General features: G+C 40.7%; 2 protein-coding genes across 6 annotated transcripts in view; one reads left to right on the top strand and one right to left on the bottom strand.

Annotated features, from left to right (window-relative positions):
• The window catches only part of SLC3A1 (solute carrier family 3 member 1), a 30002-nt gene extending 5430 nt beyond the window's left edge, over positions 1–24572 (top strand). The window contains exons 4-10 of the mRNA XM_033124409.1: positions 3110–3235; positions 12802–12921; positions 14819–14943; positions 16407–16602; positions 19246–19413; positions 20414–20530; positions 23574–24572. Coding sequence (XP_032980300.1) covers positions 3110–3235; positions 12802–12921; positions 14819–14943; positions 16407–16602; positions 19246–19413; positions 20414–20530; positions 23574–24014 — 1293 coding nt within the window. The 3' untranslated portion in view covers positions 24015–24572. The remainder of the gene's footprint in view (positions 1–3109; positions 3236–12801; positions 12922–14818; positions 14944–16406; positions 16603–19245; positions 19414–20413; positions 20531–23573) is intronic.
• Positions 24573–24667: 95 nt separating this feature from the next.
• PREPL (prolyl endopeptidase like) overlaps positions 24668–26277 on the bottom strand; it is a 32153-nt gene continuing 30543 nt past the window's right edge. For all 5 annotated transcript variants that reach the window (XM_033124406.1, XM_033124405.1, XM_033124404.1 and 2 more), the window contains 3 exons: positions 26114–26237; positions 25186–25259; positions 24668–24828 (listed from right to left, as the gene is read on the bottom strand). In XM_033124406.1, coding sequence (XP_032980297.1) covers positions 24739–24828; positions 25186–25259; positions 26114–26237 — 288 coding nt within the window. In that variant the 3' untranslated portion in view covers positions 24668–24738. The remainder of the gene's footprint in view (positions 24829–25185; positions 25260–26113; positions 26238–26277) is intronic.

Genomic DNA, 26277 nt, shown 5'->3' with positions numbered 1-26277 from the left:
ACTTGCCTGATTTACAAAGCAAAAATGGTCAGATCTTTAGGAATTAAACAGGTTATTTATAAAGTCCTTTTAAGGAAAAATGTTAATGGGTATAGGTTATGAGGAGAAAAAGTTTCCAAAGAAATAGAAATAAGATACCCATACCTCCTAATGTCATTTGGATTTTTTATTTCATTGTAGAGCTGATATGTTCTAGCAAATTAAAACCTAGTCCCTCTATTAGCCTCTCCTTCCCTCCTTCCCTCACAGACCACTTTGTCCAATTTATGTTCCATGACTCATTAGTTCTGTAAGTGTCTTGCTGCTCTCGAGATCCTTTCGCCTTTCTGACTTTTTGCCTCCCCTATCCAGTAAAACCTTAGCCATCAACGAACCCAACCATCTACTCTCTCTTTCCCTGAAATCTTTGCCTCTGGAGATAACACATGTTCATTAGACACCTGAACTAAGCCATCCCTTCTTCCTATGAATTTTACTGAAGTCACACAGATCAACATGCCTCCGTCCTCTTTACATTTCCTAATTGCCTTTTCCTATCTTATCATTCTTGGTGGCAAATTCTAAAGAGAACAGAAGCCAACAAACCTGCCTGTCCCCATCCCCACCCTCTTCACAGTAGTTTTACAACAGAGGCCATGCCCTATGGTATGGGGTTACCAAATTTACCAGTAAAACTCCTGGAAGCCCAATGAAATCTGAGTTTTTGATGAACAATGCATATTTTTTTTTACTATAAAATATTCCATGGGCCAAACTTATGTAAATAATTATTGTTTCTCTGAAATTCAGATTTAACTGTATGTGTCAAAACTTATCAAACTACATTTTAAATATGTGCAGTTTATTGTATTCAATTATACCTGAATAAAACTCTTTAAAAATATTCGTAATATATGTCTAAGCTAGGGAAGATAATAATTAGTGAACATCAATTAACCCATCCCCAAATTAAGAACTCGAACGTTACCAACACTGCTGAAACCATCTTTGGGCTCTTCCCTGTTCCTCCCCATGCCTCCTCTTACAGGTACCACTACCTTGGATTTGGAGTTTTCCAAATCCTTGCTTTGGTTTTGCCTTTACTACACATGCTACTTTTTTTTTTTTTTAATTATTACTTAGTTTCTCCTGTATTGAACTTTGTGAGAAGCATCATGCTACATGTGGTCTTCTGTAAGTAGCTTTTTTCACTCCTTGTTTTTAATGTTCATTCATGTAGTCTCTGGTACCTGTGGTTCATACATTTTCCCTGTGTATAGTATTCCATTTTGTGAATAGCCTGTGATTTACTTATCGCCTCCTCAGCTGATGGGCAGTTGGGCTGTTTCCAGAATCTTGACTGTTATTAACAATGCCCTTGCAAGCATTCTCATTGATCTATTGCTCTTGGGGCACGTATGCAAGAGTTCCTTTAAGGTAAATGTCTAGGTGTGAAATTGCTGGGTGTAGGATACCGCATGCTTGACTCTACAGGATAATGCCAAATTGATTATCAAAGTGGCTGTGCCAATTTATATTCCCTCTGGCAGTATAAAAAAATACATGTTCCCATTATTTGCAGGCACTGCCAGACTCGATAGTTTTTACCAAGTGAACATAAATTGGTATCACATCGAAGTCTTAATTTTACATTTATTTAAAAAAATTACTAATTATGATTTATTTAATTATTAATGTCACCATTATCTAATGACTAATAATGTTGAATATCTTTTCATATATTTATTCACTTATGCTTCCATTTCTGTGAAACACTTGTTTATGGCCTCTCTCCCCAATTTTTTATTGAATTGCTTGTCCCTTTGAAATAGATTTGTAGAGTTCTTTTTGTATTTAAAAAAAATTTTTTTTATTGGGGAATATTGGGGAACAATGTGTTTTTCCAGGGCCCATCAGCTCTAAGTCATTGTCCTTCAATCTAGTTGTGGGGGGCGCAGCTCAGCTCCAAGTCCAGTCACCGTTTTCAACGGCAACCTTGTTGTTGAGAGTTCCCCCTCTAACCACCTGAGCCATCCGGCCACCCCTCTGGCAGCTCAGTGGTGGCTCGTTGTCTTCAATCTAGTTGTAGAGGGCGCAGCTCACTGGCCCATGTGGGAATTGAACCGGCAACCCTGTTGTTAAGAGCTCGCGCTATAACCAACTGAGCCATCTGGCCGCTCCGTCTTTTTGTATTCTTGATATGATCTTTTCTTAGTTACATATACTGTAAATATCTTATCCTGGTTTGTATCCAGGTGGGCCATAAGGTGAGCTGGCAAGGAGGGTATGTTTCCTCGAAAGGCAGCAGCTACTACTTAGGTTCAGCCAGGTGTTACTATAACAATGTGGACCCAGGGTGACTAGATCTTCCAACTAAAAATAAGAAAAAGATGTATGCAAAATCCCTGTTTTTAAATGATGTCCAGATGTTCTCGTTAGCATGAAATGAACAAATGTCCCAAGATGGATCCCTGAGGAAGTCTCACATTTAAGGTCCCTTGGAGTAGACTGAGAAGGAATGGTGGGAAATGCAGGAGAGTCAACCAGGAGAGTCATGTCTTGTGAGCATTTCTAGAAAGAGGAAACACATCAGTGTCAAATGCTGCTGGCTACCAACACTTGAAGTTGCTAGATTTCTTTTATTCCTGAGGACTAGTGGAGTATTTAAGTGAATGGTTCTAATACTTTTCTGAGGATACAGTTTAAATATTCACTTTATCTGGATCCAAACTCTAAGACCAATGAAATGTGTCTTTCTCCCAAACTGAACGTCATTTGCTTTTCTTCACAAACAGGAGTCCAGAGCCTGGACAAAAGATTCATCAGAATTCGCTAGAAGTGTCTGCTCCTTAAGTTGCCCTTGTCCGGCATTTGAAAGCATTAGTTTGCTACTACGATTGTCATGAACAGCTTCTACTGAACAAATGCTTCACAACCAGCTTTGGGGGACATTAGGCCAGTGGGTGGCATGCTAGGGGATTAATTTATCTAGTGCTCTCCCTAGAAGGAAGATTTTGGAGTTTGTGCACTCAACCTGCATGGGGCCAGGATGGCAATTATCATTTTTATATGGGCAATGCCATTATATGAGTAATGCTAACTAACTGATTTGCTATTTTCTGTTTGCTAGTTAAGTGTATATGGAAACTCCAGTTGGCACTTGGACGAAGTACGAAAGCAATGTTATTTTCATCAGTTTACAAAAGAGCAACCTGATTTAAATTTCCGCAATCCTGACGTTCAAGAAGAAATAAAAGTGAGTTCAGACACCAACACAGACTTCCCCATGACACGGGTCCTTACGTGGTTATTTGATACACTTTATGTTGAACAATAATTGTGCAGGCACAATCAAGTAGTGTAATTAAATTCTGGGATTAAGGTGTCTGAGGCAAAACTAGACTCTCAGATGTGTCCGTCAGTGACGCCTTCCTTCCTCTAACCCCAAATAATCAAAATGGGAGGGAGACAGAAACATCTGCTACCTTAGCTCTGAGCTGCCCCTGTGCCTGTGACAATGAACTGGTGTAGAGAGGTGGGCCAGGTGTGGGCTCCGGGGTCTGGATCCAGCCCCATCATTGGTTGCAGTGGGCTTCTGGGTGAGTTCTTTGGCTTTTCAGATCCCTCATCTATGAAATATGGTTGATGGCAGTATTTGTCTCATGGGGCTTTTTGAAAATCAGATGAGCTCACCATACCACACTTCTGTATTCACTCAGTAGGTATTAACTGATTGTCTGCTGCATGCCAGGTCCTGTTCTAAGCACTGGGAATATAGTAATGAATAAAAGCAGCCCTGCTCTCAGGGAGTTTCCAGTATACCGAGGGGGAAGGCAGACAGTTAACAATTAAAAATATGTAACATGTCCGGTGGTGATGAATGCTAAGGGGAGGGGGCCTCGGAGCGCCAGGGAGAAGTTGGTTCAGAGACACCCTTAAGATGAGGTCCTACTTGGACAAAAACCTCAGTTTTGAAAGGGAGGCATGTGACTCTCTGGGGGAAGAGAATTTCAAGCAGAGAGAAGAGTCAATGCAAAGACCTCCAGGGGAGAGTGTGCTTCATGTGTTTCAGGAGTGACCTGGAGGCCAGTGCAAAAGGTGACCCAGTAAAATGACAAGATACCTAGTTAACTTTTAATTTCAGATAAACAATGAATAATACAATATGTGGGATGTACTTCTCCTACAGAATTACTCATTGTTTATCTGAAATTAAAATTGAACTGGCTGTCCTGTATTTTATCTGGCAACCCTACCAGCGTGCTGGAGTGAAATAAGGGAGAGAGTTAGGGAGCTGAGGTGCAAAAAGGGGGTGGGGGCTGATCCTGTGGGACTTTTGATGTTGTTGTAAGGGGTGCATGCTGAGCTACTGAAAATCCCTCTGTGACCTGTGCACAGATTTCCTGCAGTGACCCAGGTGACACCTTGCCTCTGTGTGGTAGCGGTTCCAATAGTACCTGACACATAATTCACAATAGACATTAGTCATGTTGCTGTTGTCGTTATTGCTGCTACTGGGGCTATAAATGGGCCAGAATTTAGGTGTGTGGGGTAAGGGTGGGGAGGAGACCAGGAAAGAGAGGTGTGGGTCCCTTTCTACAGCTCACCATGTGGGCCACATGCTGAGGATTCAGGCTGCCAGGTTGGCATCACTAAGGCACCTACACCCCGTAGGTTGTTCTTGTTTTGTTTTTAAATAACAGTTTTATTGACATGTAATTTACATAGTATAACATTTACCCCTTTCAGGTGTATCATTCAGTGGTTTTTGTGTATTTACAGTTACTCAACTATCACCACTAATTTCAGAACATTTTCATCAGCCCCAAAAGAAATCTATTAGCAGTTACTCCATTTACCCCCCATGGCCCCCTCTTTTACTCCGCCTGGGCCCTGGCAACCACTAATCTACTGTCTGTCTCTATGGATATGCCTATTCTGGACATTTTACATAAGTGAAGTCCCACAATATCTAGCTATATGTCTATGATATGTATCTATATTTATAATTTATATTTAAGAAATTGCTAAACTGTTTTCCGAAGCCGTGGCGCCATTTTATATTCCCACCAGCAATGTATGAGGTTTCCGATTTCTCTACATCCTCACCAACACTTGTTACTATCTGTGTTTTTGACGGTAGTTATTCTAGTGTGTGTGAGGTGGTAGCTCACTGTGGTTTTGATTTGCATTTCCCTGATGGTTAATAACATCGAGCATCTCTTTTCATGTGCTTATAGTTTATTTTTATATTTTCATTGGAGAAATGTCTATTTAAATCTTTTGCCCAATTTAAATGGTGTTTTTTGTCTTTTTATAGTTATAAGCGTTCTTTATATATTCTGGATAGATGATTTGCAATTAATTTTCTTCCATTCTGTGGGTTTCCTTTCTACTTTCTTGATGGTGCCCTTTAAAGCATAAGCGTTTTTCATTGTTATGATGTCCAGTTTATCTATTTTTATTTTTTTTATTGCTTGTGATTTAGTGTCATATTTAAGAACCATTGCCTAACCCAAGGTCATAAAGACGTACTTCTATGCTTTCTTCTAAGAGTCTTATAGTTTTGGCTCTTACATTTAGGTCTCTGATCCCTTTCTTGGTTACTTTTAATATATGGTGTGAAGGAATCCAACTTCATTCTTTGGCATGTCACTCCCCAGTTATGCCAGCAACATGTGTTAATAAAAAGATTATTCTTTCCCCATTGAACTGTCTTGGAACCCGTTTGAAAATCAATTGACCGTCAACGTCAGGTTTTATTTCTGGACTCAGTTCTGTTCATTGGTCTATATATCTGTCCTTAAGCCAGGGCCACACTGTCTGGATTAGTATAGCTTTGGAGTAAATTTTGAAATTGGGAAGTGTGAGTCCTACAACTTTGTTCTTTTTCAAGATTGTTTGGCTATTTTGGGTCCATGTGAATTTTAGGGTTTGCTTGTCAATTTCTGCAAGAGGCCTGCTGCTGGGATTTTGATAGGGATTGCACTGAATCTATGCATCAATTTTGGGAAGTATTGCTGCCTTAACAAGAAGTCTTCTGTCCATGAACACAGGATGTCTTTCTACTTCTTTAGGTCTTAAATTTCTTTCAACGATATTTTGTAGTTTTCAGTGTACAAGGCTTGCATTTCTTTTGTTAAAAGTATTCCTATAGACTCCTTAGTTTTAAGACTGTTTTTACTATATATGCTTGATGCTTTGCAGAATTTAGATGGATTGCTTTGGGGTATGTTCTAGAAGCAGGCGCCTTGTCAGGGCAGCCGTGTCTTATTGGGGACCGGGGACTTAGGAGGCTGGGAGGTGGTAGATGCAGTCAGTCAACTAACTAGGGGTTAGTTTTAAACTTCTCTGGTGGTGTGTGGACTCTCTGCTTGTCTATCACCAAAGATCATTTACACACCCACACACACTCCCCACACACATTTTAGGCACTTACTTTGAGCCAAGTGCTTACCTGGATCATCTCATTTAATGTTCAGAACAAGCCTAATTTAGGAGATTATGACCATCTTACAGAGAGGAAAACTGAGGCTTAAAGAGGTGAGGTCACCCACCTGGGGAAAGAAGGTGCAGGATTCAAACCCAGGCACTGGCGCTCCAGAGTCCTCATGCTTAACCACAACTCCACATCTGATTTGAGGCTGCCTCTTTCTCTCTTTGTCCTTCACTTTTCCTACACACTTTTTTTCAAAGAGGTTTTCAGCGGGAAATTCATAAGGATGAGTATAATCCGGTTGGTGTATCAGGCAGTGGATTTCTCCAGGCTCCTGTGGCAATAGACATGGATTGTCCAGAGATGTTTAGACAAGTGTGATAAATTTTGCCAAAATGTGCCAGTTGCTATATTAATTATGAGAACTACCCCAGCTGTTCTCTTGCACCTGCAAATAGTGGAGTGGGTGAATAGGAGCCTTATTTACTAGTCTTGCAGGATGCAATGCCTCTTGGGATGAGTCATCACTGCCTCCTGTTGAAAGGTTAGATATTATACTCTGTAGGGTTGGTTTAGACGTAAATAAGAAAGGTCAAGAAGGGAAGGCTCTTTGCTCCTGGAAAGCGAGCTTTTACACGAAAGAAATTTTCGACACACCCCTAACCCCCAGCAGCACTAATCTCTGCAGTAGTTAAGCAGGTTAATCATTTGCAGCCCAGAGAGTTGTGGTGGGAGGCACTTGGAATGGCTCCTGCTTGCATATGAATTTGCACTCAAGGAGCCTGAGCCTTCTTCCTCCTGGCTGCCACCAGATTTCAGACTATCTGCACAATGGGAGGTGGGCATACAGGGGACAACCAGCACAGGGCACCCTCCTCTCTCCTCTTTGTCCTCTCTCTTGCACTGGTCATCGGGGACTTGGCTCTGCCACGAACCGCTCCAGGCTTGAGTGCTTTCAGCTAGAAAAGTCAGGAAGCCTTCTTGGAGAAGGTGGGAGTTTATATTTATGTATTTTTTTGTACTTTTTCAATCACTTTGGTTTTTACTTGCCCTCCACATCCCTTATTTGACAAACAGGAAAATGGAGGCCTAGAGAGGTGAAGGAGCCCAGTGGGTTAGAGGCATAGGAAGGAGGAGGCTGCAGGTGCCCTGGCGCCATGTCTGCGTGGCCCTGGGCCTGCCCTGGGGGAATTCTGAGCCCTGGAGTAGGGGATCCTAAGGAGTTAGTGAGTTCACAGCAGCTGGGGACAGGGAGCCTGGATGCTTTGCCAGATTAAGATGGAATCCAGAGCGCAAATGTCAGCTCTGCTCCACCCATACCAAGCATGGTATTGCTGGAAACAGTCAGCTCAATTCAAAATAAAATCTACTCACTGCCCGCTGAATAAACCAGCTCAGTGCTTGATGATAATAACTGTACTGTTTATTGCACCTCCTATATGCCAGGCACTTTATGATAAATCATTCACTCATTTAACCATATGGGACATCGAAAAGTTCAATAGATAGTTGAATATAGGGACATGGAACTCAGGGACATGTGTGGTCTGGAGAGAAAACTTTGGGATTTGTTGACATATGGACAATGCCTACAGATGTCAGGCAGGTGACATCAGTGAGAGCTCTGCTGGCTGAGATGAACAAGGGGGATCAACTGCAACTCAGCTTGAGCTGATTATGTGGGAAGGAGGGCCAGGTGTTGTCAGATCTTCCAATTAAAAGAAAAAAAGAAAGCACAGCGAACGGGTAAGGATGCCATAGGGTCCCAATCCTGGTACCACCACTTACTAATTGTATGACCTTGGCCAAGGTACTTCTCCCTTTACCTCAGTTTCCTCCTTAGTAAAATAGAAACACTACTAGTACATACCTTGTAGGGTGGTGTCAAGTAAGGAATTGGTGTCATGGTGTGATGGCCACAGAGCTGGGAGCTAAAGTCGTAAGAGTAAGTGTCATGCCGGGTGGCATGCAGGGTCTCAGCTCCCGCTCCCCACATTAAGAACACAGGACATGGTGAGGCCAAAAAGTAACACCCACGGAGCCATAGGTAGGGGAGTCATGCCACTATAGTCTCACTGGAGGCTGGAGCTACACAACCTGCGACCTGCTGTCCGCTTCTCTGCCAACCGACCAACTTGCTAGCTGCAATCCGCTCTTACTAGCTCAGCCACCATCTTCTTGCTAGCCCCCATTGGCTGCTAGCGTAGCCACAGCAGTTATATTAGTGGCCAATGGCTCACTGGTTACAGCTGACGGCCAACTAGCCACAGCTGATGGCCATCCAATCACAGTTGATGGCCATTTACTACCTGAGCCAACACCTTTCCACGTGAGGCCGAGAGCCTGGAAACTGCACTCCTGGCTCTGTCCCCACAGGTTGTTTGGGAATTAAAGGGTTGAACCTGATACAGGAGAGTTAGTATGTCCCTAGGTAGACAGGGAGGTCCCTGGAATAAACAAAGACAGTCATATCCTAAAACTTCAGGTTTTGAAATCACTCCTTCGCTCCAGGACATAATGTAACAAGGCTTTGAGGTTAATCATAAAATTCCTTTGGGCCTGACAAATGGAGCAGATCTGATAAAGAGTGGGTTACTTTGCTAATTCCTTTAGGATGGGCAAGCAGAACAAACCTGGTAGACGAATTTCATTAGAAGGTGCCAGTTCCCTTCTTCAAACAGCTCCCCTTCCCCAAGCAGCAAGGGAAGGTATAAAAGTAAGAGCTTTTGCCTCAGTCACAGGCACCCCCATTCGGGACCCCCTCCCTCTCGGGAGCTGCAACCTCTTCTCCTGCCTCTAATAAACTATCCTCTTTTTAAAACTTTTTGCCTCTCCCTGGTCCGTGTTTCCATTCTTCTGCTTCACGAGACACGATCCCGGCCCGCACTCAGAAACTGCCAGCAGATCCAACATCACCTACATCAAACCTTTGTAAAGCACTTAGGACATGTATTCCTTATTATATAATTACTTGTTAAATAATCAGTAAATGGATAGATACTTACTCAATAAATGAGTAAATCCTGTTGTGAAGTGAAATGAAGAGAAGGTGGAAGATAGAACCCCCAAGGAGCAGAAACATTTAAAGGACTGCGGAGTAGACAGACAAGGGGCCGCAAACCAGGAGTGGGGTGTCCTTTTGCTAAGGGACATGAGTATTTCTAGAAGGGGAGGTGAGTCAGCAGTGCCAAACATGGCAGAGAGATCAGTACTGAAAAGACCAACCTGTCAGTTGACTCCAGCAGCAATACCTCATTTACCTCACAGAAACCCTGCAGGTGGGTATTATTTTACTGAAGGATCAGGGTGGTCGTGCTTGTGCTGATACTCTAACTCATACAGCTGGAGCGTGGTGGGGATGGGATGGTACTCGGATGGCTCAGATTCCGGATCCCATCATCCTTCCTCTACACCCGGCTCCTGGAGGACTTAGCAAAGAGTTTTACAAAGATTTCTGAGCAGCGCTACGGTCAGTGTTCTTTCCTTGCCTGTAAATGGAGGATGCAGTTTTTTCTCTGTGCTTCTGAAGTATCCACACTTTCTCATTCCTTCTTGAGATGGATGACCTGGGGTTTTGGTCATTATCAGAGGATGTATTATAGATTATCACATGTAAGAGTGGAGTTTCTCTATTTCCCAAACGTGGCTTTTTAGGTAAACAGGCCCAGTAACTTCAATCACCTTGAAAGGTTTGCCTTGAAAGGTTTGTACTGTTGAAATAATTCCTTGTTTACTAAGAGCAGTGAGTTGTTTAAGAAGAAGAGAATGAACAGGTGCCCGGTGAAAAATCAGGACTGTGTGATTTCCTGGGAATTAGACAGGAATTGGGGACACAGTGTATTGTCCCCAGAGTCCCGTGGTGCCTATATGGATCACCCAGACCTGGTGGAACCAGGCTCTGTGCCCATTGCCACACCTGGCACCCTAGTAGCTTAATTGGAGTAAAGGGAGTGTTAATAATTAAAATCTGGAGCTCTCTTTTCTCACCTGGTCAAGAGAATAAATAGCACGAAGCAAATATTTTTCAAGAGCAAATTTTGGATTATCTGGGTGAAAACTTTAGCATTTAAAATGATTCAGAAATAACCATCCAGCTTTTGCTGTTTTGCTTCATCAAACAATGGTAATATCTCACTGGACTAAAGCAAAACCCCCTGCCAGGGCCATAACCCTTTGCTGGGGCACACATTTCTCATTCTTTAATGGGTCAATAGTTAACGAGGCTGAGAACCCCAAAGTGAATAAGGACCCAGTGAAGAAAACTGGGTGAAGAAAATAAAGCGACTGCTTTATTTTAGGGAATCAGGGCTCACAAGCTTCATGTTTACAACAGCATGGTGTTTATTGTTTCTCTCCATTTTTGTCAGAGGTTGCTTGGATGGATTACAGCTACTTTGCCTCACCCCACCCTGACCCTCCTTTTCCATTGATCCCGCTTGTAAAGAACAGTGCCACCTGGGGGTGGGCCCGGGTTGAGTGGGGTTTGAAGCTCGTAAAAATTTGGGGTCTTCTTAAACTCAAGAGAGAGTACAATTCGGTACAGAAAATGAGTGTGTATGTAGAAGGAGAATAGAAGGTGGGTAGGAAGGGGCCAGTGCAAGTGAGGCATCCTGAAGCTTCAGCTTTGTGAGGGTCAGGGCAAGTCAGCCCCTGGCGCCAGGCTCTAGCTCGGTCTCTCACACATTGCCCTCACTTCCTGCCATCCTGCTGTGCTCCTGGGAAAACCCTGCTGTTTCCCCTCTAGTAGTACCACGTGCCTCTCCTTTAAAGCTTTGATCGAAATATTTCTGCATTACAATTTGATTGTCTAGTTGGGGACTCTATAAAAAATCCTAGGAGACCTAAAGCTGTGTCTGTTGTATTTTGCTCTCGGTTGTAGTTTCCGGGCTTAGCTAAGTGCGTAGCCCAGAGTTGGAACTCAAGTGCTTACTGAATGAATGAATTTGGTAAGAAGTAAAGATGCTAGTAAGAACAAATCTGGGGTTTTTGGCCCCAAAGAAAAATTGCACTGAGTAGAGCCCACTAGGGTTATTTGGGTCAATTGTGTCCATTGCTAAGGATTGTGAGTGGGAGAACCTGCTGTTAGATTTGAACAAAATTAATTTTCAAGCTTTGCTATTCAAAAATGTCACCTTAAAGGGAATTGATTGCAGTATTAACGCTTGCATTGCCTATAGAAACCTTCAAGACCCTTGAATTGCTGCTCTCTAGAGATTCCGTATCCACATGTAGTTGTAAGAAACACTTCAAATCAAATGGAATTTTGGGGGTAGTCCTCTGTTGGGATCTATGCCTCTGTTCCCTGATAGGTGAAAATTGGCTACTTACCTCTAGTACTTTGAATTACAGGAGGTTCTGCTCTAATGTGATAAATACATTCCTAGAGCCACTGTCCCTTTGCAGAAGTGCAGCTTGTGGTCAGTGCTGGAGGAGCGACCTCAGGGTGGGATGAGGAGCTGAGATGTAGGCCCTCTGCTTTTCAAAGCCGCTTGGTCCTCCCAACTGTCCCAATACAGGCCAGGTCAGTCTCGGCCTCCACGATTGGCTCATTCTGTCCCACAGTCCAGAATGTTCTTCCCGATCTCATTCCCTGATGAAATCCTACTGGCCAAGTTCAAGTGTAGCTCTTCCTTCTCTGATAGTGCCCACCCATGTTAAATTTGATCTTGGAGTTCCAACAGTCCTATAGACAGAGAAGTCTGCTCTCATGCTGTTGAACTGCACCCTGCCTTAAATAATTAGGTAAACCTCTCGTGTCTCATGTGTCCCCAACTATTCTGTAGATACCTCGAAGCGAGGGAACATGCTGTAGTTCTTTAGAGTCCCAACAGTATCACACATTTGACTCATTTGGGCTCGCTACTTCATTCTTTCATTCCATGACTGATTCACTAAGTACCAGGTTCTGTGTCAGAGGCACGGGAAACAGCAATGACAGCTGCCCACTCCCTCCAGAATCTCCCAGGCTGGCGAAAGGACCCTTCATGACGGGTGCTTAACTGGTTATTTTCTCTTGGTTTGGAGTGAGCTTGAAGGACCTGGGCCTGAGGGAGATCAGGTATATCCCAGTTTCTCCTGAGCCCTTCCTACCTTTCATTCTTTCATTCTGAGTGGATTCTTTGAACTTTGGAAACATGCTCATAACATCAATTACATACGTAACATTCTGAATTCACATAGGAGGGAAATATGGGAGTCCCTAAATGCAGTTATTGAGAGTTCATTATACTAAGACACTGCTATGCGAAATAGATAAAAATACATTGAGTACAGTGCATGTTTTGTATGTGGAGATGGCTATTTTATTTATTAACAGACAAAACTTTTATTAAATATTATAATAATGTATAGTTAATGTAACCAAGTATTTTGCATCTTTGTTTTAGGAAATTATACAGTTCTGGCTTGCCAAGGGAGTTGATGGTTTTAGTTTCGAGTCTGTGAAATTTCTTCTAGAAGCAAAGCACCTGAGAGATGAGGCCCAAGTGAATGCGACCCAAATCCTGGTAAAGTTTTGTTTTAAACATTTTTTCCCTTCTTTTCTGAAAATGTCATCAGAGTGTGACACAAATTACCAGAGATGAGTTCTATCCTGTCTGTAGGAAGAGCTTTGAATCATTTTCTTTAGGAAATACAGAGGAGTTTCAAATGCATATGACCAGATGTTTCCACTGGTTCCTTTAGGAGCGAGGGATCCCTTGAGGAGTCCTTCGGTGACAGGGGTTCTGAGGACACAGACCATACAGACTCCACCAAAGGCCACAACTACTCCCTGCAATTTTGTCATCTCACGCAAGCTCAAGTGAGGAGGCCTAAATTCCTCAGTTTTGTAGCATTAAAGAACACACAGGTAGAAGGAAAGGGAACACGTGCGAGAGTCTGTTGTATGCTATGTGCTGGTTACTTAGGATGTTCCATTTAACTCTCTCAACATCTTATCAGAGTGGTTTCAGGATCTCTATTTAGCAAATCTCAGAGAAATTCACTTCTCAGGGGTGACAGAGATGATAAATGGAATTACAAACCAAGCCTATCGCTCCAAGAATCTGGGCCCTCTGTAGTTCTACCTCATTGGTTCTCAACCTTCCCTCCATGTCACATGGCAGATGGTAATCACATGCCACTCTATTCCTCTGGTCGACCACTATTCTAGTCACTCTGTTTTCAAGGCCAAGTAGACAGTGGTCCTAAAATGCATTCCAACATAATTTGTGTAGAATTTGACACAATGGAATGTCAAAATAAAGTGACACACAGCAATATGGGTGAATCTTAGTAATGTATAGCAAAAAAAAATCTATAATTATTGTATACAATATGATACCCTTTTTTATAAAGTTAAGCAAGTAAAATGAAATTTTTATGGTTAGCAATTTTATTATTAAGCTTCTAGCTTTGTCCTGAGTAATAGATTTATGGGTTATTATTTCATTAAAACAAATCAGTTAACTAACTAAAGAGAAGTTGGCCATGCATGGGCTAATTGTGAGAACACACCATGAACCACAGTTTATGATTAAGCTACTTTTCTTGCCCACGATTTTCAATAAAAAGGAAAAATGAAAGGAAAAAGTGATGAATTAGTTGTCCCAGAAAGAGACGCTTATTTGTCCAGTCATGACAAATGATCAAAACAAAGGGTTTTGTGTGATATCAAAGAAAAAACTTAAAGAACATGTAATTTCAGGAAGAGACCTAAGAGTCTAACAAACTTCAATTGACCTAGCAAGGGAAGTTCACTTATTAAAAAAAAAGCGGGTGGTGGTGGTGGTGGTGGTGGTGGTCCTGGTTTCACTGAATAGATGGCAACTCAGGTTTGGATTGTCTAGCCTGTCCACATCCATTCCAGGACTTACAACCCTGGCTTGTGTTTGGCATAATTTTTTCTTTGGATTCTAGATTACTGTAACCCTAGGAAGGCATAGAATGAATATTGGGAAACATTTCTGAAACCCTAGGAAAGTATAACAGTAAAAGATAGAAGTGGTAAAGAGACAAATTTAAAGCATATTAATTTTGTGAGCAGATAAAGTGTAGGTGTAATAATGAGCTCTATAATCATTAAGATAATTTGTTTTGTTTGCCTTTAAAAGTGGCTGAAGCAGTTAGGACATTAAATATTTAGAAAAAGGGTTTTGTTAGCTACATTTGTTATCAATTTTTAGATGTTCAGTACCATTTGTTTACTAGATTTAGAATGAATAATTGAAGCATCAGAAGAAGTACTAATAGTCATGGATGTTCTCCATCCATAAAGCCCCTTGAGCATTGAATGTCTTAGGACCATCTCTGAGCTGTGTGGCTTGGCTTGAGCCCTCTGAAGAGACAGTCTATTCGCATTAAGACCAGCTATGTGCATCTGACATGTGCAATGATGGTAACCATGATGTCCTGTTTTCAAAGGGCACAGTCACAAACTACTCCCAGCTGTACCACGACTTCACCACCACCCAGGTGGGAATGCATGACATCGTCCGCAGCTTCCGGCAGATGATGGACCAACACAGCAGCGAGCCTGGGAGATACAGGTAACCACAGGACACACCCATTCTCCACAGGTGCAGCAGTTTATCCCTCACATCCAGACACTCTCAAGTGATTTAAGTTATAATTTCACAAACCTGCGTAATTATAATGTGTTTTGTAACTCGGTTAGACCAGTGCCTGGTATGTTTTCTCATGTTGCTTACCTTTGCTGATTTTCAGTTTCCTCTGTTGTAAAACGATGCTAAACACAGTACTTACTTCACAGGAATTTTACGAAAATTAAAAGCTAATCTATTAGCTAAATGTTAGCCATTAGTTATTATTTTTATCATTATTATTTGACCTATTAGTATCCTTCTCCAGTATGAATCCATGTTTCAACTAAACTTAGATCACAATGGTTAGGAACACAGCTTTGGAATGAGATGGGCCTGAGATGGAGTCCTGTGTAATGGCTGTGCGACTTTGGACTGGTTAGTTACCATAAGTCTCCATTTTGTCATCAATTATAAGGTGATAGTGACACCCTTATAAGGCTGTTGTGAGAGTACATGAAATAATGTATATGAAGCACTTAAAACAGTGCCTAGCACATAATAAATAAACTTAACTCTTACTATGTTTATATAATCACCCAATAGAATCAAAAGAAAAGGAGTTAAAGAAATTTTTCCTCCTTAAAGTAGGTCCTCTGATTACCATCCCCATTTTACAGATGAGGAAACTGAGATTCTGAGCATGCAGGTAATGGTCACACATGTAGTAATGGCAGAGAAGGGACAGGAAGTGAAACACTTGGGCTCCAGATACTATGTATGCACTTGACCGTTAACGTGGTGTCTCAGACAGCTAGAGCCAGCACCGAGGCAGGGCATTTCAGGGGCACGTGCAACTGAGCGTGCACCCCAATAATAAAGGGAGATTTCACAGTGATTGAAATACAAGGGGAAATTTTTGGGGAACCCCCGCCCCCGACCCCTTTTGTTGTATCCATACTGATTATTTATTCATATGATTGAATTGTACTTATTCAGCAACAATAAAGAACTTTCTAATTCATGAAGTGGCAAAGATGACTCTCAAAAAGAGTGCTGAGTGAAAGATGACAGACAAAAAAAGGACCCCCCCCTTACCTTATAGCAGACATATAATGTAAGTTCTATGTGGAGTGATGTGAACCTAGATAGAAGTCTTCCTGAAGTCGCTGTGTTTTTATCGGATTAAGAAAGAACAATATTGACTGAGATCTAAATGTGTTTAACTTAGACACGGCCTAGTATTAGGCTCGTCTTTGGGTTTATTACAATGAGAAACCAACCAGGTGACCGGGCATGTCATTTCTCGGTCGTCTGGCTTGACTCCACTTCGCAGTGAGTGGCCCCAGCCCTCGATGGTTAGTAGTGTGTGCATTCACACCCCTCCCCAGACCCCGTTATTCAGACACAAGCACTTTCCTAGTCTCCTGCCAGGCCCTGACCACACTGCACCCTGCCAACTCTTCCAGGTTCATGGGGACTGAAGCCTATGGGGATACCATCGACAGAACCATGATGTACTACGGGTTGCCTTTTGTCCAAGAAGCAGATTTCCCCTTCAACGATTTCCTCACTAGGCTTGACACACCTTCTGGGAATGGCGTGTTCCAGGCTATCACATCCTGGATGGAACACATGCCAGAAGGAAAATGGCCCAATTGGATGGTAAGTCCTCACGCCCAGCTCAGCTGATCTGGTGCTGGTGACCTTGTTGAATAGTCACATCTAAAACAAGGGGTGTGTTGTCTCTTAGTGACCTTCACCTTTCCCTTACTCAGTGATTGTTGAGTGAGCCACGCCTGTCCCAGCTTCTGACCAGGTTCTTTGTCATTTTTCTTCATTCTTTTCCTTCTGGTTCTCAGACTAGATCATCGCAATTGATTTCCGTTCAGGTTTGCTTATTCCTCTGCCATTTCAAATCTGTCGAGCCCCTCTCGGGAATTTTTCATTTGTTGTTGGATTTTTTACCTGAAATTTCTATTTAGTTCTTTTTCATAATTTCTCTTTATTGATAGTTATCTATTTGGTGGGACATTGTTCTCACACTTTCTTTTAAATTCTTTATAGTTTAGGTCTTTGAATATAACGGTTGATTTAAAGTCTTTATCCAGTAAGTTTCCTTGGCCGTATTTCCTATTGAATGCTTATTCCCTATTATGTATGGGCCATTTTTTCCCTGTTTCTTTTCAGATCTTGTATTCTTTTTGTTGTTTTTAAACTGGGTATTTAAAAAAATGTAATGTGTAAATTCTGGAAATCAGTCTCCTTTCCACAGTGTTTGTTGCTGCTGTTTGTTTCCTTGGTGACTTTCTTGGCTCTATCTCCAAACTCTGTGTCTTTGTTGTGTGGCCAATAATGTCCCTGCTTGGCCAGCTTTATCGGTCACCTAATGTTTGGAAAGAGATTCCTTAAATGCCTTGAAACTGTCTCCCAGCCTTTGTGAGGGGCTGTGTGAGTGCCCGTTGAGGGATGATGTCAACACTCGGGCAGGCAGTTTATAACTCTTGGTCTTCACTTTCTGTTTGCATAGACTCAAGGTCAGCCATGGGTGAGAGTAGCCTTTTCAGCTCTTCCCTGGCCATCTACACAGCCCTGCACATGGGAGGAGCCTTCTAGATTCCAGGAATATGGCAGCGCCCCTGATGGACGTCCCATTCCCTAGCCTTTAAGTTTTTTGGTCAATCTCTGTTGGTACCAACACCTCAGGCAGGTGTAACATTAAACAACTACTGCTGGTTGTTTTTGGCAAATGTGCTGGGAGTAGGGCTATTTGCACAGTCAGATCAGATAAAGGAAAAAAAAAAAAAACAACCAAAAGCTGCTGGAGAGGTCAGTGACAGTTCTCTAGAGATGAAGCTTCTGTTTAATGCAAAACCTATTCTGCCCCTGCTGTGGCTGCTGGGCTGCTGGTTTTCACACCTAATGTAGTTGCAAGGCTGTTGGTTTTCAAGGCTGTCATAGATCTGAGGGCAGGAAATAAGGGTAAGTCAAAATGACGCAAAGCTTGCTGTTCTGAGATCCAGCTGTTTTTCTTGAATAAATAGTCCTTTGATTGTTGCAAGACTTCAATTTCCAGAATTCTGAAAAAGTGGATTTTCAGTTTTTGCCGGCATTCTTTTATGGTAGAGATTTTTGGAGGTTCTTATTCCATCATTCCAGAAGTGCCCCCATTCACAAATTTTGTAACGTACTTTTAGCACTTTTTTTTTTTCATATACTGAAAGTCTTGGGTATCACAGGCGACTGGCACCTCTCAGCCCATGAGAGGCCCTGATGATCTCTGTTCATACATGTGAAAGACCTCTGGAAATTCTTCTTCAGTTCCGAAAAATAATGTGCTCTAGGTCCAAAAGGCTTGAAATTCATAGGGTTTCTTATCAGGTGCTCTTAATGAAATAAAAAATTTGACCTAATTTTTCTGGCATTAAAAATAGAAAAATGCTTTACAATGGTCTATGAAAGATAATTGCAAAGATAGTTTTAGTACCTCTAAAGGGAAAAAAATAGCAGCCTCCATTTTCCTGAATTGCAGCAACCAAGTTCCTATTCTCAGATTCAAGTTCAAAACAAAGGCTGGTTCTGCCTCATACCCCAACTTGAATAAATGACGGTTTCTCAGTTTGTTTCATCATTTGTAAAATGGAGGTAATACCCAACAGCACTGTAGTGAAGGGGGAGTACGACATAATATACTCTCCCTTCACTAAGTATAAAAGGTGTGAAAGTACTTTTTAAGCAGCCAGTGCCATACTCAGCACATGCTCGTGAGACTGAGTATATGGAGAACTTTGTTAGGTGATTTAAATTCTTAAATAAGGACTAGATGTTATGTAATTAGAACTTTTAACAGAAACTTGACAAAATTTCCTCGTGGAATATGTACATTTCTTTATAAAAGTTGATTTATCTTTTAATTTAAAATTTGTTTTGAATAGTTCAAAAGTCACACACAGCAGATGTCTTCTTCCCGCCCGTCACTACCACCTGGCCTGTCCTTGTCCTGCTAACGGGGAAACATTTTTGTTTCCTTTCAATATTCTCTTCTCCAAATGTGCAAAAGATATTAATATGCACCCTCATAAATTTTACCTTACTTGCAATGTCATCATGAAATACATTTGTTTTGTTGACCACAATGGCCAAGACAATAAACCAGTCAGTTACACAGTAAGTACCTTAGCAGGGTTGGGACTCAAATCCAGGCTTGCTGGTACCCATGGTAATCTTGTTTTACTGCCTAGTGAACGTTTTGTAAAATAGAGTAAATCTTCTGGAAGAGCTGTGTTCTTAAAAATATCTGCCTTTCAGATCGGTGGACCGGACCGTGCCCGGCTGACTTCTCGTTTGGGGAAAGACTATGTCAACATCATGAACATGCTTCTTTTCACACTTCCTGGAACTCCCATAACTTACTATGGGGAAGAAATAGGAATGGGAAATATTTTAGCCACAAATCTCAACGAAAGCTATAATGTTGTAAGTTAGTATAATTTACCTACACGCCTTACCATACTTTTTTGCTAAATCAAAGAATTTCCCGGTTTTACGTTACGGCTGAAAATCATTACTTTGCTTGTCTTACGGCTAGACAGTGAGAATTCTCAGCTTTCTTGGCTGGAGAGCTTGTTGAAAATGCTGCTTCCTGAGACACAACTGAACTTGTGCAGAGCCCAGTGACCTGTATTTTAGATGTTTTCCAGCTGATTCTTAGGCACAGTAACATTTGAAAACCAGTGTTTTGAGTTTGGAATATTATTTATTGCCCTCTACCTAGACATGGAGTTAGGAACATTTATTACAGTGCTTGTATGTATTGCTAGGTCTCGCGTGACCATAGCACAAAGATTCTTCCTTTTTTGTTGACAAATGTAATGCACAGCATCAGACTTGAGTGGTTTCTATTTTGTTTTTGTTGAGGCTACATATCTAGTAATTGTGCTGCTGGGTAGATGAAAGATCTTGGACCCGTAATTTGTACGGTTAGCTTTCAATTCTATGAGATCCAATTTCCCTAATATTTAGTCAAAGTGAAACTTTTTCTATTTCAGATTCTAAATCTGTGGATATGCACTCAGGTGCAGTCAGTATCAGGCTGGGTAAAAGAGGATAGAAAAGTTAGGCTCAGTTGTTCTTGGCTGCATATGTGAATTCACCATCACCATATCACAGTGGAATGAGTTGGTCATGGCACATTTTGAAATCCTGCATTACTCATTTTTAGGGAAAAGCAACCAAGTTTCCAAGCATGTATCCAAGTTCAGTTAGTATAGTCTGTTCAGACTCAGGATGTTAATTATTTTTAATTATATTGTGACATTGGTTGATGTATTGAATGTTAAAGTCTTTTCATTATGAGACGCTAATGAGTACAAGTGCTAGCTAAGAAATATAGGAAATTAAATAATTATGAAATCAAAGCCAACTAACATTTCTTTTAATAAACAGATTGTTTTCTCTTTATGGTCTTTTGACATAGGATACCCTTCTCTCCAAGTCACCAATGCAGTGGGACAATAGCTCAAATGCTGGTTTTTCTGAAGGCAGTCACACGTGGTTACCCACCAGCTCAGATTACCACACGGTGAATGTTGATGTAAGTACCAATGAAAATTTTATGCTGATTCAAGAAACGGGAAATGAGTTTTTGTGCTGGTAACATGTATTCACACTGAGTGAGTCTAAAACTTGAACTGACGCTCTTTAAATCCGTTGCATAGACTTCCCTTGTAGTTTTCATTTTTAAGGAGTTTGCAAGTCACGTTTCTGTGAAAATACGAACTGGTACAGAAGTGTACCATCTGAAGTACAACTCTTCATTGGGATGACTAAGAGCTTTGAGCTATTCAGGAAATTGTATGGAGGTTTTTCAGCAAGCCCAGCAGCTATCCTTCCTTCTTCCCTCCCTTCAAAAGGAAAGAAGGAGATCAGTCTATCAACCTAGGATAATGTGGACTGTTTACCTGGAGAAACTGAAGTCATGAATAATTCCTAAAAGTAGATGTTCTAGAAAAGTACGCCCTTTGATTTTTGCCTATACTATTTTCTGTTCTAATGGTTATCAAGCTTGCCAAGTTCAATGAACAAATTTCCTAAACACTGTGACTATTAAATAGAATTAAAAATGTAGTGCCTGTGTCACACTAGCAACAATTCAAGTACAAGAATGCTAATACTTGTACTCATTAGCATTCCACAATGAAAACACCTTAACATTCAATACAAGCTCAGTGGCTAGTGGCCACCATATTGAACAGCAAATATAGAACATATATAGAACATTAAAATGTATTTTAAAATGGCCATTACAATTTTAAGAGTAACCATTAGAAGACACATGTAACTATAATTTTCAATGAATACAAGGAAAAATAGATTACATAAAGAAAACCAAGTGATCCAATAAAAAGTTAAAAAGGGAGGCAATAAAAATAGTACAACTATAAATAAAAGATAAAATAAAGCTGTAGGATTATGTCTAAAATGGTAATCACAAATATAAATGGGTTAAATTTACCTACTAAAAGATAAAAACTCTCAGATTAGATAAGACAAAATCCTATATAAGAGACATAGCTAAACAAAAAGACAGAATTAAAATACAGATATTGAAGGCAAATACTAACAAAAAGAAAGCTTGCCTCCTGGCTATAGGTATCAAAACAAAAAAACGTATATGTCTTGACCAAGTAAGAACACTTGCACATGTGGAATATGATAAATACTCAAAGATCTCTGCTGTTTTTAATAGAAGACTCTGGAAATGATTTAAATGTTTCATTAATAGAAAACCAGTTGAATCAATTGTGGTTAATCTATACAATGGATTTTATGCAGCTTTTAAAAAGAATGAGGGAGGTTTATGTGCATTGATATGAGACCATCTCTAACATGTACTAAATAATATATGGTCCAGAATGGTAACATGCCACCATTTGTGTACAGAAATAAAAATATGTTTATATATGTTTACATAGGCACAGAATGTATCATTTCATATGATACATAACAGTGAAAACTACATAAAAAGTGATAGTGTCTACCTCTGAAAGAGGAACTGGGAAGCTAGGGGACAGCGTTGAAGAAAACCTTATTTTATATATTCTTCTTTTAACTGAATTTTATACTGTGTACATGCATTTCATATTAAAAAAAAAGTAAAGTTACAAAAAGCAGGTGTGGAAATATTTAATAGCCAACAAAATAGAATTCAATATGAAAAGCATTTATGAGACAAAGGCCAATTTTTAAAAATTGATAAAAGAATATTCCACTACAAATCATGAATCTATACACCTAACAATAACTTCAAAATACATGAAAACAAGTATTTGAGAAATGCAAAGAGAAACTAACAAATCCACAATTACAGAGACACTTCAACATACTTTTAGAAAGTGGTAAATCAAGTAGACAAAAATAATTGTTAACACTTATTGGGCACTTCTTATGTGAGTGGCACTGAACTGTGCTTTTTCATGCATTATCTAAGGCTACAGAAAACATTAATATTAATTTGACAAGTCATATCCATATAGATGTACCATAAATACTTTTGTACTTTGTAAACAGAGAATAAACATTTTTTCAAACATCCATTAGATATTCATTAAAGACTACACATTAGGTCCCGCACCCAGACAACAACTATCAAAACCCCCACAATCAACACAGCTGGCAATAATGCAATGAAAGGAACATTATCACTCATTTGGCAACAGCGCTTATGAAGAATAATTTGGCATTATGTATCACGTGTTCATAGTCTTGGACATAGTAGTTGTCTTTTGGATATTTATATCCTACATTAATAATCCAAATATGGGGGGAACTAAGAATATAAGAAAATATTAGAAACTTGAATGTTGAAATAAAAGGGTATGGTTAAGTATGGTATAACCAACCATTTAATAGAACATTACTGCCATTAAAATGACATTTATGGAGGTTATATAATAATAGGAGAAGATGCCTGAAATATAAGAGGGAAAAAAAAAGCAGGAGAAATACCACATTAAATTATGTATGTTGTTTATGTAGTTGTAAAATAAACCCAAGTGTTCGTTAAAGGACATATATTACTTCTACTGTTTAAAAAAAGTACTAACTTTCTCTTTAGGCAGCATTTTGCTTTGCATCCTTTTTGTTATTACCTGTGCAAGCAATATGTGTCTACACATTATTCTACAAAAGGGAACACTGAAGCCCCAATTGCCCTGAAGCTCTGAGTCTGTGGCCACGGTGGCTGCTTTTCTGCCAGTTACAATATAGTATAAAGGGACTTTATTTAGGCAAGTTAAATATCCATTGACCTAAGACATGGACGTTTCTTTTGGGATTCCTAAAGTGGAGTCCAGTTTGCTGTCTGCATGAGCTCTGGCCAAGACGTCGCCGGCAAGGCACACGCTGCAGTGACTCCCGCACAGGGTGAAACCCCGCATCCGCATCCGTCATTCCCATCAGCAGTTAAACTATTTTTCCTTACTTATTAATGCTTACAATTTGGTAGTTATTTTAAGGGGCAAAATTGAATCAAGTTTTTTGGGGAAATTTCTTACTTGATACTAAAAATATTTTTAAAAAACTCTTAGAATCAAACATTCATGTTAATACTGTTTTGTTGTTTTTTTTTTTAATAGGTCCAAGAGACTCAGTCCACATCAGCATTAAGGTTATACCAAGAATTAAGTTTGCTTCGTGCCGACGAGCTGCTCCTCAGCAGGGGCTGGTTTTGCTATCTGAGGACTGACAACCACTCTGTCGTGTACACAAGAGAGCTGGATGGCATAGACAGAATCTTTCTTGTGGTTCTGAATTTTGGAGCCTCATCACAGCTAAACGTAAAGGAAATGATTTCAAATATTCCCAACAGAGCGAGGATAAGGTTAAGTACCAATTCTGCCAACAAAGGAAGCGAGGTTAATACACACGCTGTTAATCTGGACAAAGGAGAAGGACTCCTGCTTGAATATGACACGAAGGAGCTCCTTCACCACCAAACCGAGTTCAGAGGCAGATGCTTTGTTTCCAGTCGGGCATGCTACTCCAGCATATTAAACGTACTGCACAGCTTGTGTTAGACACCCCTATGAAAGAGATGAGGACACGGACCTTCTGTTCTATTCCAAGCATTTGCAGCAACGTCACGTACAGCACACTGCTGGGGACACTTTAGGAACAGTCATTAATTCCTCGCTATTTCTGTACCTTGAGTGGAAGTGCTTTAGGAACGGTTCTCACATGTTTTTAAAGAATAAAATGTTTAAAACAAAATCATCGCTTGTAGGAACTTGTAACTTTACTGAGAAAGCATCAATAGAGATGTCCAGAACCCGTTAGGACTCCAGATTATTAGAAAGATCTCATGAATTTTACTGTGAAGAATGTTGTTATTCCACAAAATGCAGGTACAGAAGCTAGAGGATGACTTACAATCCAAGTGTCTAAAAATATTCACAGAGGGAGGCAGGACCTTGACTTGTAAACCGTTCCAAGAATATCATAGTAAAACAGACAAAAACAAAGCTGTTCTGCTGGGGAGAGGGGAACAGTTCTGTCACCAATCCTTCCTTCACCCCCTACTCCATGTCCTTCTAAGGAGCATGATTAGAAAACTACTTTCCTAGGTTAAGGGACATGTACGTTAAGGAGATACAGTATAAGTGAGATGTACACTAAACTTCGGAGAAGCAGACTTTTAAAAATTATTTACTAACTTAAAAAAAAATCTCACTTTTGCTAATCCAAGTGGAAATAAGACTGAAATGTTTTAGTGTGTTTCCAACTCCCATTGAATGCAGCATTTCAGAATTTTAGATATTTCTTAAGATTCTCGAACACACTGGTGCTGTCAAGTCCAAGTTCCTCATACAGGAATTTAATTTGGGCTGTAATCTAAAAGAAACACATGGAAAAAATTAGAAGGCCTTTGTGGTAAAACTGCGCTGTTCAAGTCTTTGTCTACCCGTCTTCACCTCACCCCGAGGTCGGCAGTTTACGGCACGGGTACTTTTATCTGGGACAGAGGCAGAAGGCCCCCAACAATTAAGGTTCAATTCCTTTCTTTCCCAGAGCTCGCAAGTACTAGAGAGCCTTTCTTCTAAATTGACTCAGTGTTCTTCTGCCCCGCTCCTGCGTCCCAACCGCAGACCTGACGACTGAAGCAGCTGTCATAAGCCCACCACAACCACTGAAATGCTGAGTACATCTCTACTTGGAAATCTGCCCACCGAGACGGGCTTGATAACATACCTTTTTGTGAGAATCCTCAATCACATGATTGCCTCCGGGCTGAATATCTAAAATAATATTGGGGGCCTGATAACCTGAAAGAGTTAACATATGAAAGAAACAATTAGGTTTTGGCCAGCTGAGAGACATTTCTCCCTTCTCTTCCCAAGTGCTCTATTAAGTTACTAGGGAAGGAAAAAAGGCATAAACCATCACCATCAACAACAAAGAGATGGGAGGGAGCAAGCAGAAGACAAATTTCTGAAACAGGGAAAGCTGGAGGAGGACCGGGGGCTGAGGGAGCGGGTAGAAAAGACTGCAGGGCCACGTGGGGACGGCTGTGACCCGGGAGGAAGCCAATGGCCCCTGAGGAACCTGAGAGTCTCGGGACCTGGAAACACTATATAACCACACAATGGTGAGAGTAGGACGGAGCTGAATACAGAGTTTGAAAACGTGTATGTGGGTCCCTCCCACCCCAAGTCCAGAGAGTCCTGGCATGTCTTGGCAAGGAAAAAAGGTAAGAGTCCCTGTTTAATGAAACTGAAAGATCTAGAGAAAACTAAAACAGCTAGTTTGGGTATTTGAAGCTCTAGAGCAAAAACTTCAGAATCTGTTTTTTAGAAGTTCCCAAGAATAGTGGCTTAATTTTAATATTGTGAAACGAAAGAATGGTTGTATGATGACAGTACATCTTGAATTTATATTCGATACTTAAATTTGCTTTTTTTCTTTGTGCCTTGTCTACTTTAATAGTGCACTTTAAAAAAAAGAGATGAGGCAGTTATAGGCATTCTATGTGCTTCAACTGGAGTCGACACAGGAGAAACTGTTCGTCCCAAATCACGGGCAGATGGTTTGCTCTGCACATAAAATGTGTTCCCCCGAGCAGCAGGCTAAAGGTGACAGTCCACATAACTATGTCCCCTGCTCCCAGGGGGTCTCCTACCTTCACCGGCGCCCTTGGCATGCTCCATAACGGCTTCCTTGAGTTTCTCAGTATAGTTCACAATTCCTTTCAGAGGTACACGTTCATCGTTTTCATAAGCTGTGATGTGAATTGCAGGATAATGCTGCAAGAAAAGAGATGTACAAAGAATTTATATTATTTCT

The sequence above is a fragment of the Rhinolophus ferrumequinum genome, chromosome 13 (assembly GCF_004115265.2).
Source record: "Rhinolophus ferrumequinum isolate MPI-CBG mRhiFer1 chromosome 13, mRhiFer1_v1.p, whole genome shotgun sequence".
Classification (NCBI taxonomy): domain Eukaryota; kingdom Metazoa; phylum Chordata; class Mammalia; order Chiroptera; family Rhinolophidae; genus Rhinolophus; species Rhinolophus ferrumequinum.
The sequence above is the reverse complement of the archived record's forward strand: the minus strand, read 5'-3'. Positions and strand labels throughout refer to the sequence as shown.